We start from the raw sequence: 16,403 nt of genomic DNA, 5'->3' as shown, positions 1-16,403 counted from the left end.
TTGTTATTTACTTTAGGATTTATCGCGGCGTCATCCTACCCTAAAGACTTTGGCAAATAGTCAGTTAATAAGGACATAATTGCGTTGGAAATTTCCCATTGTCAGAAGTAGGCCTGGCCTATGTTTGATATGAACGACGTTTCGGTAATTGCATTTATTATTATTTATATTTATTTAGTGTTCTGTCTGACGACAGGTCCATATGAACAGGATCCTTCCATCCTTTTCTCGGACTGGGACCAGTTCATATACGTTCTTGGCAGATGATCCAGAAGTGGTTTGTCATTGCCTTCTTCTGTGTGTGAATGGAGTAATTGTTGGGATGCCACGGAGGAAAACTCCGTGTTGCCTAGACCACGGCCTTGCCCAACACAAGTTATAAATTCGGGCACCGCCGGGAATCGAACCCGAGACCCCAGGATTACAAGACCAGCGTTCTAACCGCTAGACCACCGTGGCGGTCAATTGCATTTACTCGTATTCATTTGTTTGATTGGCTGACAGATTATTTTTAAGTTACTCTTCTATATTTTGTAGCAGTGACCAGGATACACGAAGGCGTCACTACCATTTTGATTTACGTAATGAAATATACTGTTCTATATTTCTTCTAGTATCTTCCCCATGGTCAGTATCACGTAAACTGTTAGACTGATTGAAACATATCACAAAATTAAAATGATACAAGTAAGAAATGTGTCTGACTTTATTAATTTAGTGTTCTGTATAATATAGTAGGTGGAATTTCAAATACATCAAATAACGTCAAATGAAAGTACACGCGTGTGTTATAACGTGAAATGGAACAGCTGAAGGATCATAAATCAGGAATAGGTGTTTGCAGGTGAGTTTCCGTGGCAGGTGTCACTGCAGTTGGTGTCGGGCTGGACAGCGCGCCACATATGCGGCGGTGTCGTACTCGCCAACTACTGGGTACTCACCGCGGGGCACTGCACTGCAGGACTCTCACCCACTGCCTTGTCCGTCGTGGCGGGCGACAACGATCTGTACACGGAGGAAGGTAGGGCTTGCTATTCACCGGGACTCCGTGGCGAGTCCCACTATCGTAACTCGTCTCTGCGTGTTTCCTGGCTCTACCTGGTCAATGTCCTAGTACGTAGTTTAGGGACCCACTGGCCGCGACTAGCCGCGCGCGGCTGTTATTTGTATTGCTTTTTATAGGTGCGAAACCCACTGACGCGGCGCGGCAGCCGCGTCAGTGGGTCCCTAGCCTAAGAGCGTAGAATGTTACAGCATCTGCTAATTTATTGTGGTATTATGGTTTGAAGTGGTGGAAAACTTGGTTTGAAAAGGATTAATCAAATAGCCTATGAAAATTGTTTCGTGCATTTATTGCTACCCCAAGACCGAAACGTACATTTTTCCATGTTTCACCTGTGTGATTTTGATAACGAAGATGGAGGCAGCAAGGACCCTGGAACGTCGGTAAACTTCTACCAGACTACACGGCGCAACAACCCAGAAGAAGGCCTTCTGCCCACAAACATACTTTGTAGCAAAGTGCAGAGTTTCTGACTGTCGAAGCAAGTGGTACATTGCTGCCATTAGGCTTTAAAGTGTTAGTCCAAAGTTATCGTCCTTAATATTTGGGCCAAATATTTGACTAGATGGACCGAGGAAAATAATGAAAAATCTTAATCTCGATGGTGAAGTCTCCGTCGAGATTCGAACCAGTCACCTTCCGAATGGAAGTCAGAGATGTAGAAGGCAGTGACTCTGAGTTTCACCCCGTGTAATTTTGTGGCGGACAAAACTACAGATACAGATTCTCCTTTTCGTGATATTTTAATTTGTAGTATCGATACTCAATATGAATCGTATAGCTAATAGCCGTCACAGTGGCCGCGTGGTCTGAGGCGTGGGCCTTGTGTCGCTTGGTCGCTGGGACCGTGGGTTCGAATCCCACTCAAGCCCTAGATGTCTGTCCGCGTTTTCCTGTGTTGTGCTGTCCTGTGTACAGGTAGAGGCCTTGTGATGGACTGATCCCTCGTCCAAGGAGTCCTACCGAATGTCCATAGATCAAAGCCAACGAAAATTTGGGACCCGCAGATGCTCAAGGCACTAAAGAACGGGTCGCCTAAGTATCCTAGCTAATACGGGTTAATCAAGTTACGTGTCTATGTGTATTTCAGGACGGGAACAACGGTCTTACGTAATCCGGGTGGTAACCACGAACTTCGCCATCAATAATTTCTCAAATGATATCGCTCTTCTTCAACTGAAGAAACCGCTGCATCTGGACGGCGAACGCATCGCTCCTGTGTGTCTACCGCAGCCCGGAGAAAAATTCATTGACGGTAAACATACTTGTTGAAGATTTCTGTCTTCTGGGTTGTTGCGCTGTGTAGTCTGGTCGATGTTAACCAACGTTTCGGAGGTCATACTGCCTCCATCATCAGGGTGATTAGTATGAAGATTTCTGTCTTCTGGGTTGTTGCGCTGTGTGGTCTGGTCGATGTTTACCAACGTTTCAGAGGTCATACTGCCTCCATCATCAGGGCGATGAGTATGAAGATTTCTGTCTTCTGGGTTGTTGCGCTGTGTGGTCTGGTCGATGTTAACCAACGTTTCGGAGGTCATACTGCCTCCATCATCAGGGCGATGAGTATGAAGATTTCTGTCTTCTGGGTTGTTGCGCTGTGTGGTCTGGTCGATGTTAACCAAGGTTTCGGAGGTCATACTGAATCCATCATCAGGGCGATGAGTATGAAGATTTCTGTCTTCTGGGTTGTTGCGCTGTGTGGTCTGGTCGATGTTTACCAACGTTTCAGAGGTCATACTGCCTCCATCATCAGGGCGATGAGTATGAAGATTTCTGTCTTCTGGGTTGTTGCGCTGTGTAGTCTGGTCGATGTTAACCAACGTTTCAGAGGTCATACTGCCTCCGTCATCAGGGCGATGAGTATGAAGATTTCTGTCTTCTGGGTTGTTGCGCTGTGTAGTCTGGTCGATGTTAACCAACGTTTCGGAGGTCATACTGCCTCCATCATCAGGGTGATTAGTATGAAGATTTCTGTCTTCTGGGTTGTTGCGCTGTGTGGTCTGGTCGATGTTAACCAACGTTTCAGAGGTCATACTGCCTCCGTCATCAGGGCGATGAGTATGAAGATTTCTGTCTTCTGGGTTGTTGCGCTGTGTAGTCTGGTCGATGTTAACCAACGTTTCGGAGGTCATACTGCCTCCATCATCAGGGTGATTAGTATGAAGATTTCTGTCTTCTGGGTTGTTGCGCTGTGTGGTCTGGTCGATGTTTACCAACGTTTCAGAGGTCATACTGCCTCCATCATCAGGGCGATGAGTATGAAGATTTCTGTCTTCTGGGTTGTTGCGCTGTGTGGTCTGGTCGATGTTAACCAACGTTTCGGAGGTCATACTGCCTCCATCATCAGGGCGATGAGTATGAAGATTTCTGTCTTCTGGGTTGTTGCGCTGTGTGGTCTGGTCGATGTTAACCAAGGTTTCGGAGGTCATACTGAATCCATCATCAGGGCGATGAGTATGAAGATTTCTGTCTTCTGGGTTGTTGCGCTGTGTGGTCTGGTCGATGTTTACCAACGTTTCAGAGGTCATACTGCCTCCATCATCAGGGCGATTAGTATGAAGATTTCTGTCTTCTGGGTTGTTGCGCTGTGTGGTCTGGTCGATGTTAACCAACGTTTCAGAGGTCATACTGTCTCCATCATCAGGGCGATGAGTATGAAGATTTCTGTCTTCTGGGTTGTTGCGCTGTGTGGTCTGGTCGATGTTTACCAACGTTTCAGAGGTCATACTGCCTCCATCATCAGGGCGATGAGTATGAAGATTTCTGTCTTCTGGGTTGTTGCGCTGTGTAGTCTGGTCGATGTTAACCAACGTTTCAGAGGTCATACTGCCTCCGTCATCAGGGCGATGAGTATGAAGATTTCTGTCTTCTGGGTTGTTGCGCTGTGTAGTCTGGTCGATGTTAACCAACGTTTCAGAGGTCATACTGCCTCCGTCATCAGGGCGATGAGTATGAAGATTTCTGTCTTCTGGGTTGTTGCGCTGTGTAGTCTGGTCGATGTTAACCAACGTTTCAGAGGTCATACTGCCTCCGTCATCAGGGCGATGAGTATGAAGATTTCTGTCTTCTGGGTTGTTGCGCTGTGTAGTCTGGTCGATGTTAACCAACGTTTCAGAGGTCATACTGCCTCCGTCATCAGGGCGATGAGTATGAAGATTTCTGTCTTCTGGGTTGTTGCGCTGTGTAGTCTGGTCGATGTTAACCAACGTTTCGGAGGTCATACTGCCTCCATCATCAGGGTGATTAGTATGAAGATTTCTGTCTTCTGGGTTGTTGCGCTGTGTGGTCTGGTCGATGTTTACCAACGTTTCAGAGGTCATACTGCCTCCATCATCAGGGCGATGAGTATGAAGATTTCTGTCTTCTGGGTTGTTGCGCTGTGTGGTCTGGTCGATGTTAACCAACGTTTCGGAGGTCATACTGCCTCCATCATCAGGGCGATGAGTATGAAGATTTCTGTCTTCTGGGTTGTTGCGCTGTGTGGTCTGGTCGATGTTAACCAAGGTTTCGGAGGTCATACTGAATCCATCATCAGGGCGATGAGTATGAAGATTTCTGTCTTCTGGGTTGTTGCGCTGTGTGGTCTGGTCGATGTTTACCAACGTTTCAGAGGTCATACTGCCTCCATCATCAGGGCGATTAGTATGAAGATTTCTGTCTTCTGGGTTGTTGCGCTGTGTGGTCTGGTCGATGTTAACCAACGTTTCAGAGGTCATACTGTCTCCATCATCAGGGCGATGAGTATGAAGATTTCTGTCTTCTGGGTTGTTGCGCTGTGTGGTCTGGTCGATGTTTACCAACGTTTCAGAGGTCATACTGCCTCCATCATCAGGGCGATGAGTATGAAGATTTCTGTCTTCTGGGTTGTTGCGCTGTGTAGTCTGGTCGATGTTAACCAACGTTTCAGAGGTCATACTGCCTCCGTCATCAGGGCGATGAGTATGAAGATTTCTGTCTTCTGGGTTGTTGCGCTGTGTAGTCTGGTCGATGTTAACCAACGTTTCAGAGGTCATACTGCCTCCGTCATCAGGGCGATGAGTATGAAGATTTCTGTCTTCTGGGTTGTTGCGCCTTGTAGTCTCGTAGAGGTCCTTGCTACCTCCATCATCATGTTCTTTATAAACTTCCGGCCGGTGTTTTTGCAGGTTACGGTATCGTGACGGGATGGGGTCGGCTGACGGAAAACGGCAATCTGCCGCATCTACTGCAGATGGTATCATTGCCGATCATTCCGACGTCCGAGTGCCACGACATGTACGAGAAGCTTGGGTACGCCAAATACCTGAACCAGTGTCAGCTTTGCGGTGGCTTCGAGGAAGGAGGCAGCGATTCTTGCCAGGTAACTTCACGTCTGAATAATTCCTTAAAACTTTAGCCTCAATTATAAGCCATTAGATAAACTTGTGCACAGATTAATTTACGATGTAACGCGAGGTAGAATTTCATGCACTAAGATATATGACACCGTTTCCTTTTGTGAGCAGAATCATTGTCTAACTAACTCCCTGGTTATAGAACCCGCAGGTCCAACATCCACAACACCAAAGCCCGCCACCGGCCACGATCCTGAGCCAACTTCATCAATTTGCCATCCTTATAGTCCACCTCCCTAAGATCCATCTTGATTTTACCCTCCCATATCTTCTTCCATAAAGATTCCCTACCAGAATTCTGTATGCACCCCTTGTTCCCCGTTCTTGTACATGTCCAGCCCATCAGAGCCTCCTATATTTCTCTATCCTCACTATGCTAGGTGACCCGTACAATTCACGCAGCCCCTCGTTACGCAATATTGTAAATTCCCTACTTATTTCATCCCTACTAGGTCTAAATATCCTCCTGAGAATAATAACGGATTTAGAGCGAAATTTGTAAATCTTAAAATTACTTCATCGGTTGGTTTATTTATTGTTTATTTATTTAAGAGGAATTGCAAGCAGAAAATCTGAAAGATGTTTCACAATTTTACTCCATATTTCTACGAAAGAAACAAAACAAAAGAAAGGCACGAGGCATGAAGAAACAACAGAGGCCTAGAAGTTCATAATAATGACGCCAGATGGCAAAATGTTCTATTCGTAAGTGCTAGTAGAATTAGGCAACTTTTAAACGTATTTCTAATACGAGGTGCGATCGGAAGGTTTCCAGACTGCGCGTATAAAAACCCGTACACTTATCTCAGGTATTAAATTCATCCATCACCCTCGAAGTAGTTCCCCTGGGAGTGAACAAAACGATCCCAGCGCCGCTGCCAAGCCTGGAAGCATCCCTGGAAATCTTTCTTTGTCAGCCTGTCAAGCACCATCTGCGATTCTGCCTGAATCTCTTGCCAAAGACTCGCCAAAACGGCTACGGAAACCTATGAAATGCTAAAGCAAGCATTTGGGGAGTCCGCAATGGGTCGTGCACAAACTTTTGTGTGGCATTCACGTTTTAAAAATGGCCGAACCTCTGCCGATGATGACGAGCGTTCTGGACGACCATCTTCGAGCACAACGCCCGAAAATGTTACGAAGATTCGGCAGGCCATTCACGAAGATCGACGTCGTACCATCAACGACTTGTGCGACATTGTTGGGATAGGCTATGGGACCTGTCAGCTGATTCTAAAGGAAGAACTCCACATGCGACGCATCATGACAACGCGCCAGCGCACACCGCCCTCAAAGTTCGGCAGTTTTTGGCCTCAAACACAATGGCCGTCATCCCGCACCCTCCTTATTCGCCGTGTGACTTCTTCCTCTTCCCAAAGATGAAAATTCATCTAAAGGGAAGGAGATTTGAGACGATAGAAGAGATTCAGGCAGAATCGCAGATGGTGCTTGACAGGCTGACAAAGAAAGATTTCCAGGGATGCTTCCAGGCTTGGCAGCGGCGCTGGGATCGTTGTGTTCACTCCCAGGGGAACTACTTCGAGGGTGATAGATGAATTTAATACCTGAGATAAGTGTACGGATTTTTATACGCCCAGTCTTGAAACTTTCCGATCGCACCTTGTATATGTGACGAAAATAAGGTAAATGGGAAATAAATAATGAAGAGGGGAAGGAGAAAGAAGGTGCGAGAGGGATAAAGTAAAATATAAAAGCGGGTATGTGATGAAGATACCAAATAAATCATTCCCCATTGAATTTCAACGTACTTGTTTAACTGGTGTTCAAAATGAGTGTTAAGAATCTTGGTGAGATCTATGTTTTATGTCATACTTGCATCCATTCTTTGCATCTGTTGAGAAATATAGTAAATTACATTTTATTTTTATGTAAATTAGTGTTCATAGAGGACTGATTAGGATCAGAATAACTTTTGCTCCACTGCTTATAGCAAACCCACGTCCCGACACATTCGAAAATTAGTCGAATTCCATAAATCGGCTCTGGATAAAACAGATATACCATAAGTATTATGTGTTTATTATGAGGGCTTCTGTATGAAAACAATGCGTGGTGACGGACACAGAATCCAACGGCCGATTTTCAGTCAAGGAGTGTGATGAATTTTTAACAAAGACGCGAACTTTGTCGTCATTTGAAGTCCTACCCAGCTGACAAATTAAGGTCTCATACATTGGCATCCCTGTTGTAAGACTCGCAACAGAGCGCGGCTAGACATTCGGTTCACCAGGAGACAACCAAAACGTGCAGACAAGTTCTATAACTACCCATGGGATATAAACAGTGTGTAGCCTGTTAAGAGCGTTCTTGTAAATATCGACTTCTTATACATTTCGCGTCATGAGATTTAATTACTCTCTGCATAACAAATGTACATATTGTTCATTTATCAGACAAGATTTATTTGTGCAAGGCACAAGTGGCCTTGCTGAGTACATATCACATTGATGCATCATCAGGAAACAAAAAACTGTCTAAGTTGTTTCCTACGTCAAATGGGGCCTCGTCTTGAGAACGAAGTTTTAGGTATTGTGTAGCAAGTGTGTGATTAAATACAGAGGACAAGTGAGGCAGGAACAGGATGATGGCTTATATTTAGTAGGTAAGTCATTATAATGTCTTATAAAATTTTTTTTGGTTATGTCACAACGGAAAAGAGCAGTTTTTAATTTGAACGTTTATTCAAATGTAATAGCTCGATAACTACTAAAGTGATTTTATTGACATTTTCATACCGGGGAGTTACTAAAATTTGTCGACCCATTACAATTTCTGTTGAAATAAGACAAAAATAACACACTCTTACGTGAATTTCTAATTAGGTTTCTGCTGTTATTCCTAATATTATTACATAACTGGGAACTTCTTATTAGTTAAACAGGTCAAGATTTTGTTACGATAGTGAAATACGTAAGAATTTTGGTGGGATATCTCTTGGTAAACGATCACATTGTAGACCTAGTAGGAGATGGAAGTAATCAATTAATATGAGTCATAGGGAGTGGGATTTGGGTATGGAAGGTAGATGAAATTGGCTCAAAATCGTGCCCAAAGGCAGTCTTTGGTGTTAACGGTGTTTAACCTACGCGTTCTGTTTCAGAAGAAGTAGTTTCAATAAATTATTTCGGGAAAATACCTTTTAAGAAATGTTACAGAATGTTTCTCATACACCGTCTATCTAATAAGGGCTGCAGATCGCAAATTCTATTATTCTTTTGTATCATTCTGACTTTTATTCTTCATTTTAGGTTAAGGGGTGGTGACTTTGAAATGAGATAAGTACGTATTACATCCCTTTGTTTCGAACCAGCCGTTTCTAAACTACTAACAAATTTTTAAGATTAGTCACGACCGCCAGGATCTAACCCAAGATATTTGGACCACCGTTGCATAGTGGTCTCTAAAATAAAGAAACTATTTCAGTGGAACTGCGCGTATCTAAAACAAACTTCAGACAATGGACAGGGCCAAACATAATTTATAATGTAACGGGGGTAAGACATGAAGAATTAGAAGTAAAAATTATCAGAAATTGTGAGTAAGTAAAGATTTAGTAGGATTTAAGTTTTTCACGGCGGTGAGTATGAAGATGGTGTCTTCTGGGTTGTAGCGTCGTGTAGTCTGGTATAAGTTTACAAACTTCTCAGAGGTCCTTGCTGCCTCCATCATCAGACCGATGAGTAATCTACACGATAAAACAACCCAAAATACAGCCATCTTAGATTTGCCTGTCTCCAGCCATTAACCCGGCATATGCCAAAGAGATCGAGGGAAATTATCTGGTGATTTCCGTCTGTGCAATCAGTCATCGTGCATGCCTATAAATATTCATTTATATTTACTTCTTTGAAATCGCCGTATGTATAATATTACGCACCATATAATTTGTACAAGTTCTAAGCAATTTATAGCCTAGTGATTTTCCAGGGATTAATACGATAGATGATGTCATTACAGATAACCTTTTCCTTATACGGACATTTTAACAGGTCACTGAGCTGAATGCTTTTAAAGGAGTATGGTATTCATATGCCATTTAGTAGCCGGAATAAATAAATAAATTTTATTGTCAGCGTAGACGAGAACATTGCAGCTGTGATGTTGCGTGACCAGCAGCCCCACAAATCTTGGGTCAGCTTTGACATTGACGCAAACTGACTACGGACTGGACGACCTTGGTTCAGAGGTCCTTGCTGCCTCCATCATCAGAGCGAATGCCCTAAACGGTGCAACTACCCAGAAGACAGTCATCTTCATCTCATTTTTTTAATTTATTATTGACTGCAAATGGGTTTTTACCCGGTGGCAGTGGTCCTACAATAAGACACAAAACAATAAGACACAAGAAAACAATGAGACAGAACAGAACAATGAGACACAACAAAACAATGAGACAGAACAAAACAATGAGACACAACAGAACAATGAGACACAACAAAACAATGAGACACAACAAAACAATGAGACACAACAAAAAATAAGACACAAAAAACAAAAGACACAACAAAAACAATAAGACACAACAGAACAATAAGACAACAGAACAATGAGACACAACAAAACAATGAGACAGAACAAAACAATGAGACACAACAAAACAATGAGACACACTCAAAATAAAACAACTCAGAAGATTACAAACCATAAGACAAAAGTATTTAAACACAACAGATAACCTAAAGTACATAACTTAAAAATTAATACAAACTAGACGTAAGACAGTAACAGTAATGAATTACATACGTCATGAACTGATGCACTCACATTTCATCAGGACCTTCTCTACACTTCACTACACTTATGAAGCCTTCCCATCCTCACCCCAATTTACCTCCCTTCACTGCACCCACCCATGTATTCCCTTCACTTCACTCCATTTATCACTTTTCTAACCTTCTTCCTAAAAGTACTTGGTTGGCAGGAGAGAGTCCCTAAAACCTCAGCAGGTAGCTGGTTCCAGAGTCGGATGGTCCTATTTACAAAGGAATATTTCCCGATATCTGTTCTTTGCTTTCTGCTCCTTGTCTCAGTCAACCTGTACGGTCGCCCAGGGCAGGATTTGAACCGATAACAACCAGAAGACGATACACTAGGCCTAATGATAGTCACAAGACCACAATGCAAGTTGTGTTTTTTCAGACAAGTCTAACGAATGCACAGAAATCTTACGCACTTACGCAACAAGACACGTCTACGAGTCCTGACGCTGTGGAACACAAACACATGTGTGCCATGACGACAACAAAGACAGTTCGCATTTATAAGCCTTTCTTGTGACTTCCATCGCCCTGGGAATAAAAATTTCGACCTTGTAAACCTAATGTTTTTACGTACTATTTTCTTATTTATATTTCGCTACTCTCTATGTTAACATAATCCAATAACCAAACTTTTTCAACTGTCGCTATCCTTTTCCCACCACATACGGTTTATGTCTGTCGACACTGGGGTGACCTCAGCTGTATCTGGTAATATTTTTTTCCCTATAATTTCAACATCAAACAGTCGCGCAGATTTGAGAAACCGCATTTACAAATGTACTTTGCTCAACAGACTTTGAAAAGTCACAGTACTCTGTGTTATTCTAAGCATCGTCTATTAAGGAAGATGGCTGTCTTTTGCGTTGTTGCGTCGTGTAGTCTGGTAGAAGTCAATATGGCTTTACGCGTCACTGTCAGTCTAGCAACACACAACGTAGTTTTATTTCTAGTTTGACCATGATTGAGTTCTTTTAGATAAAACGCGTTATTCATAACGCGACCAAAAAAGGAACTCAGAAAATAAAATAATTTATATACTCCGTCATGATAACGCATAGTAAATGGGGGCTGGTTCGTTATTTATATATCTCACGCCGTCGTATCAACTATTCAGGTTATATATCATCGAATGTGATATGGCAAAATGATTGTGAATGATAAATTGTCTGGTATTGGCAAGAAATAACTCTTTAATTTTTCAGTTTTGTTCCGGTATTATAATTCTGTACACCTCCTTATGGACCTCATAGGAGAGAAAATCTTAACTAACTTCATGGATCAGAGCCCTTAAGAAGCTAATAGTTTGCTCAGGTAGTCAAGAAATTCCCTGCACGTAATTGAACCCCGAAACTTCATTACCGTGTCCACAAGAGGCCGCCACCGGTACCAATTCTGACACAAATGAATCAAATTCACGCCCGCAAATCTTATTTACTTAAAATCAATTTTAATATTACCCTCCCACCTAGGCATAGGTATTCCGAGTGGAGGTATTACATTTATTTTAATTGTATAGTTGAATATTTGCACCAAATAATGGCGCAGACGAAAATTTGCCCGTAGTGAACGCAAAATATTGCAGTTATCATCATCGCGAAATTATGTCCTTGAACTTCTGATACGAAGCGTTTCATCTTCAGATAATCTGCTACGTCCCAATTATACTTAATCAGAGTTGTCACAGTTTGAAGTTTATTGGCATTCATTGAGTGAAAAGAGACAGACTGATACGCAACCAGTTATGTGTTCAGGGGTGATCCAATGAACTAATTAAATGGCTTACGGAACCCAAAGTTTCATCATAAAATTAACCAAAGCCCTCCACCGGACCCTGTCCTGGGCCAACAAAATCCAGTCTCCCTCGACTCCTATCTCCCATAGATCCCGCCTGAGATTATCCTCCCATCTACGTCTAGGTCTCCCCAGCGGTCTCTTCCCTTCAGGTTTCCCAACCAGTACCCGGTGCACACCTCTTGTCTCATACATGCGCGCTACATGTCCCGCCCATCTCATTCTTCTCGACTTAATCACCCTCACAATACTGGGGGAGCAGTACAGATTTTTAAGCTCATCATTATGCAGTTTTCTCTAGACCCCATCGTCTTCTCTCCTAGGACCAAATATCCCCCTCAAAACCCCGTTCTCAAACACCTGCAATCCGTGTTCCTCCCTCTGAGTGAGAGACCATGTTTCGCACCCATACAAAACAACAATCAAAATTATTGTTTTGTATACTTTAATTTTCGGGTTCTTAGAAATCAGACGGGAAGACAAAATATTTTGAACTGAGAAGTAGCAAGCATTTCCAGAATTTAGTTTTCTCTTAACTTTCTCGTGAATATAATTTTGATTTGTCGTTGTTGTCCCCAAATATTTGAACTTTGTCACACTTTCAAAGGATTTATTAGCTACCCTAAGATAATTCTGCCCGCCTGTCTGCTGACGACGAGATGCTAACATGTACTGAATTTACTTCCAACCCCTCCTGTCTACTAGCTTGTAGTAAAACTTCTGTGTTAGTCTTTATTTTATTTGTATTGTCACTTAATGAATTAAAACCATCAGCATATGCCACTAGCTGATGTGTCCCATTCAATTGTGTAACCTCCTGCCTGTTTTTTTAGTTTCTAGCGCAAAATTAAAGAGCAATGTAGACAAAGCATCTCCTTGTTTCAGACAGTTCTTGATGGAAAATAAGTCAGATAAATATTTACCTATACGAATTATGTTACAATTTTCCTTTAAGTACATTTCTATTAGACTCACTAGTTTCTTTGGAATACCAAATTCAATGAGAATTGAGTGAGGAGACGAAATTCACAGTACAGCTTAATAATACTGCGTTCTCATTACCATAGATATCTGGTGACTTCTTGGGCACTCTGTATGTTACAAACGGAGAATACAAAGAGCAAATGTCCATCTTATCTGTGCCTGGCATTCAATGTTCATTTCATATTTGAAAAACAATATTTTCAAGAGCCGGTGATACAGACTGATTTATGTGAAACCATATTTATAAATCATGAAAGGCTTGTTTGTAAAATTAAGATTGTATGTTGCACATAATATTATTCCACGATAACTTTAAATTATTTTTACTAACAAACACGCTGAAGTTACACTGAAACGAATCGTTTATTAATTACCTATTCTGTTGTTCTATTTGTATGCGTCGTATGAGGTTGATTTTATTCTGATATTTTCAGAGAACTGTAAATTAGTCACGGCTTTATCTCCATTTCTTTTTCGTAACTTTAAGAAAGAGAAAATCGAAGTTATGACAAAAGAGATTAAATTTAAATGTTATATATTTTCATACTTTACAAACCATAAACTGCGAAGTAAGTTTAACATATGCTTCAACGCTGGAATCACAGGTTCAATTCCCACTCGCGACATATATATATAACTTGCAATTCATGTTTCATGAGTAGAGAGACACCATGGCATGGGCCTGTGTAAGGATTTTTATGAAATGTCTTAAATATTTATATTATAATAACTGATTCTAAATTGCAGCAGACCTAATCATTGACAGCTGCAAAAGAATACTTAAACTTTTATCACAAGTGCATCTATGAATATATAGTACGTGTTTCAAAGTAATTTTCGAACAAAGTGTCCGATTTTCATTATGTTGTAGATTATCCCATCCAGTGACATTTTTCCTCGACCAATATCTTCGATAAAATTAACATGGCGGCCGCGCGATATTTTTTAGTTTGGAATGAAACTAGTCTGTACAAGATTCTAAACTTTAATGATGATACTTAAGCAAAGAGATTAAGCTGTGTGGTACTATCAATAAAACCTTTGTCTGACAACTGTTATTATAAACAAGACTAAAAAGACATATCACAGTGATAGAAATTTTCAAAAAATGGCACTGAGATATGGGTATTAACGAATAGGAAGGCGATAAACTAGAAGTAGCACGAATGATAATTCTGCTACTTTCACTCCACATTTAATGTAAGATTACTCACCAACTATACACAGATATTAGAGAAAAATTAAGTATTTTGTATATTATAAATAAAACCGAAGACCGCCGACAAAATTGGCTACAAGACATATCCAAGAGTGAAGTTATAAAATTTCAAAGCAGGCGTCTATGGACAGCTCGTTTAAGTATGAACATCTGGAACGACGGAGGAAGATCTGGAGATATAAATTATGATACATTTAAAGGTTTCAGGGACAGGCAGTTAATTCCGATGACGTTACATGACTTTTTTAGGTGTCATTTTTTTCCATCAGCCTAATGGAAAATAACTTTGTGATCGCAGGCGACATAAATGACCGTTCCTTGTTTCATGACAACTGACAGACAGTTGTAAATATACATGAAGTTTGATACTTCGAGAGATTTACACGTGTGCAATTCTGTGGTATGCTAATTCTATGTAAAACGCTCTAAATAAACTCAGAATAACAAAAGAGACAACGGAGAATACTCAGCAAATATAATGTTAAGATTTTCTTAAATCGGCCATCCAGAAAGCTTGTTTCAAAGACGGGTCAAATGATAATCGCTGCTTCTGCATCATACATAATTAATGTTTACTACATGTTCGTTTTGTATTTTCAGATGTCAGAATACGTATCAATACAACGGGGTTAGCAGATTTGCAGTATTTTTTGAAAATAATGTACGTCATTAAGAAATTTTTATTTTAAACGGTAATTTGTAATAAATTAATTCAATTAAAAGTTTCCATTTCACAGGTTGATTTATATCTATAAAGAGTTTTTATGATTGAGTACAATTGTCTCTGAACATTTTTAGCCTTTGTTAGATTTGTTCTTCATTACCGCAGGACGAGTGACCAGTGTTATTACGACATTAATCGAACACATAATGGTGGCTAGATAGTCCATCCAGCGAATATTACACTAAAGACGCAATCACGTAGAGAATTGAGCTGTAAATATTATTTTATTTACAGGTCGTCTACTTTACAACTTTACACCTAATAACAGACATAAATCTAAAATTCATTTTATATATGACGACAAAGTCATATATATGAAACAGAACATAAGCGTTACAATTATTACATCGTAATTAATATTTCACTATTCAATTATTTCGAGGGTAGTTAAAGGTGCTATCTTAACTGAAGACCTACACGAGCTGTCATGTGTCTTATATTCCTACTAAAATTATATTTTCTCACACAACCAATATAGAGTTTAATTACAAAAATATGATATTTTAATAAGTTCAGTACACGGACCACGTGACGGGCTCTTATAAATACGGCAACTAACCTTCTAGATTAAGAAATTGTGGAAAAAAATTTATTTCATGACTAGCTCAGTAATAATATGTTTCTTAAGAATAACTGTCCCACGGAGTTAGATAATATTATAATGATACATGGAGTTATTTAATTGATCATACACTTTTTTAGAAACCAAATTAGTTGGATTGTGAAGAATGCACTAGGTACATTTCTAAGCTGTTTCTGTGTTCACGCTACAGGGTGATTCCGGTGGCCCGTTGGTGTGCCTGCACACCGACGGCCTCTATTATCTATGTGGCGTAGTGAGCTGGGGTATCGGCTGTGCTCGCCCCAACCTGCCCGGCATCTACACAGAAGTGTCTTGTTTCTCCGACTGGATCAGGTCGATTCTGTACAACGAAGACGATATCCTCGGCTCGTCCCCAGCCGACCGCTAAGTTGCATTAAATAAAGCTCAAATTATCGCAGTTAGTGAATCACTCTGATTCTGAAAGTATAAAATCTAAACGACAATAAAAAATTTTAAATTAAGAGCATAATTCTGCGTAATGTGCCAACCTTTCACGAACAACCCACGTTGCAGAGTGAATAAAGTCCTGATTATCAGATCTACATGCAAAAAAGGTATGAAAGTTGAGATTTAAGATTATCACGGCGGCGAGTACATGAATAGATGAATTCTGGGTTGTTGGGCCATGCATTCTGGTAGTAGTTTACCAGAGTTTTAAAAGTTCTTGCTGCCTCCATCGTCAGGGCAATCGCCTTGACGATGAAGGCAGCAAGTACCCCTGAAACTTTGGCAAACTACTACCAGAATGCATGGTGTAACAACCTAGAAGTCAGCCATCTTCAAATGTGAAAGTTGTGATTAAAAAGTTATATTTTAAAAGCTTGTAAAATATGGTTCACTGCAAATATATTTTACCCAATGTTA

The 16,403-nt window shown here is 40.9% G+C and overlaps 1 protein-coding gene across 3 annotated transcripts in view; it reads left to right on the top strand.

The window, feature by feature from the left end:
* LOC110835922 (trypsin-1-like) overlaps positions 1–16,403 on the top strand; it is a 21,592-nt gene extending 5,189 nt beyond the window's left edge. Inside the window, exons 4-7 of one of the 3 annotated variants that reach the window (XM_022076628.2) lie at positions 845–1,021; positions 2,154–2,318; positions 5,209–5,402; positions 15,709–16,403. In XM_022076628.2, the coding sequence (XP_021932320.1) occupies positions 845–1,021; positions 2,154–2,318; positions 5,209–5,402; positions 15,709–15,906 (734 nt within the window). In that variant the 3' untranslated portion in view covers positions 15,907–16,403. Of the gene's footprint in view, positions 1–844; positions 1,022–2,153; positions 2,319–5,208; positions 5,403–14,811; positions 14,874–15,708 lie in introns of those variants that run through there. The other 2 variants (XM_087340329.1, XM_022076629.2) reach the window with 2 other exon arrangements.

This window comes from Zootermopsis nevadensis, unplaced genomic scaffold (assembly GCF_977971745.1).
Source record: "Zootermopsis nevadensis isolate Lab colony 2312 unplaced genomic scaffold, Znev_1.0 Znev_ptg000061l, whole genome shotgun sequence".
Classification (NCBI taxonomy): domain Eukaryota; kingdom Metazoa; phylum Arthropoda; class Insecta; order Blattodea; family Termopsidae; genus Zootermopsis; species Zootermopsis nevadensis.
Note: the sequence above shows the minus strand (reverse complement) of the source record. Positions and strands in the feature narration are given on the sequence as shown.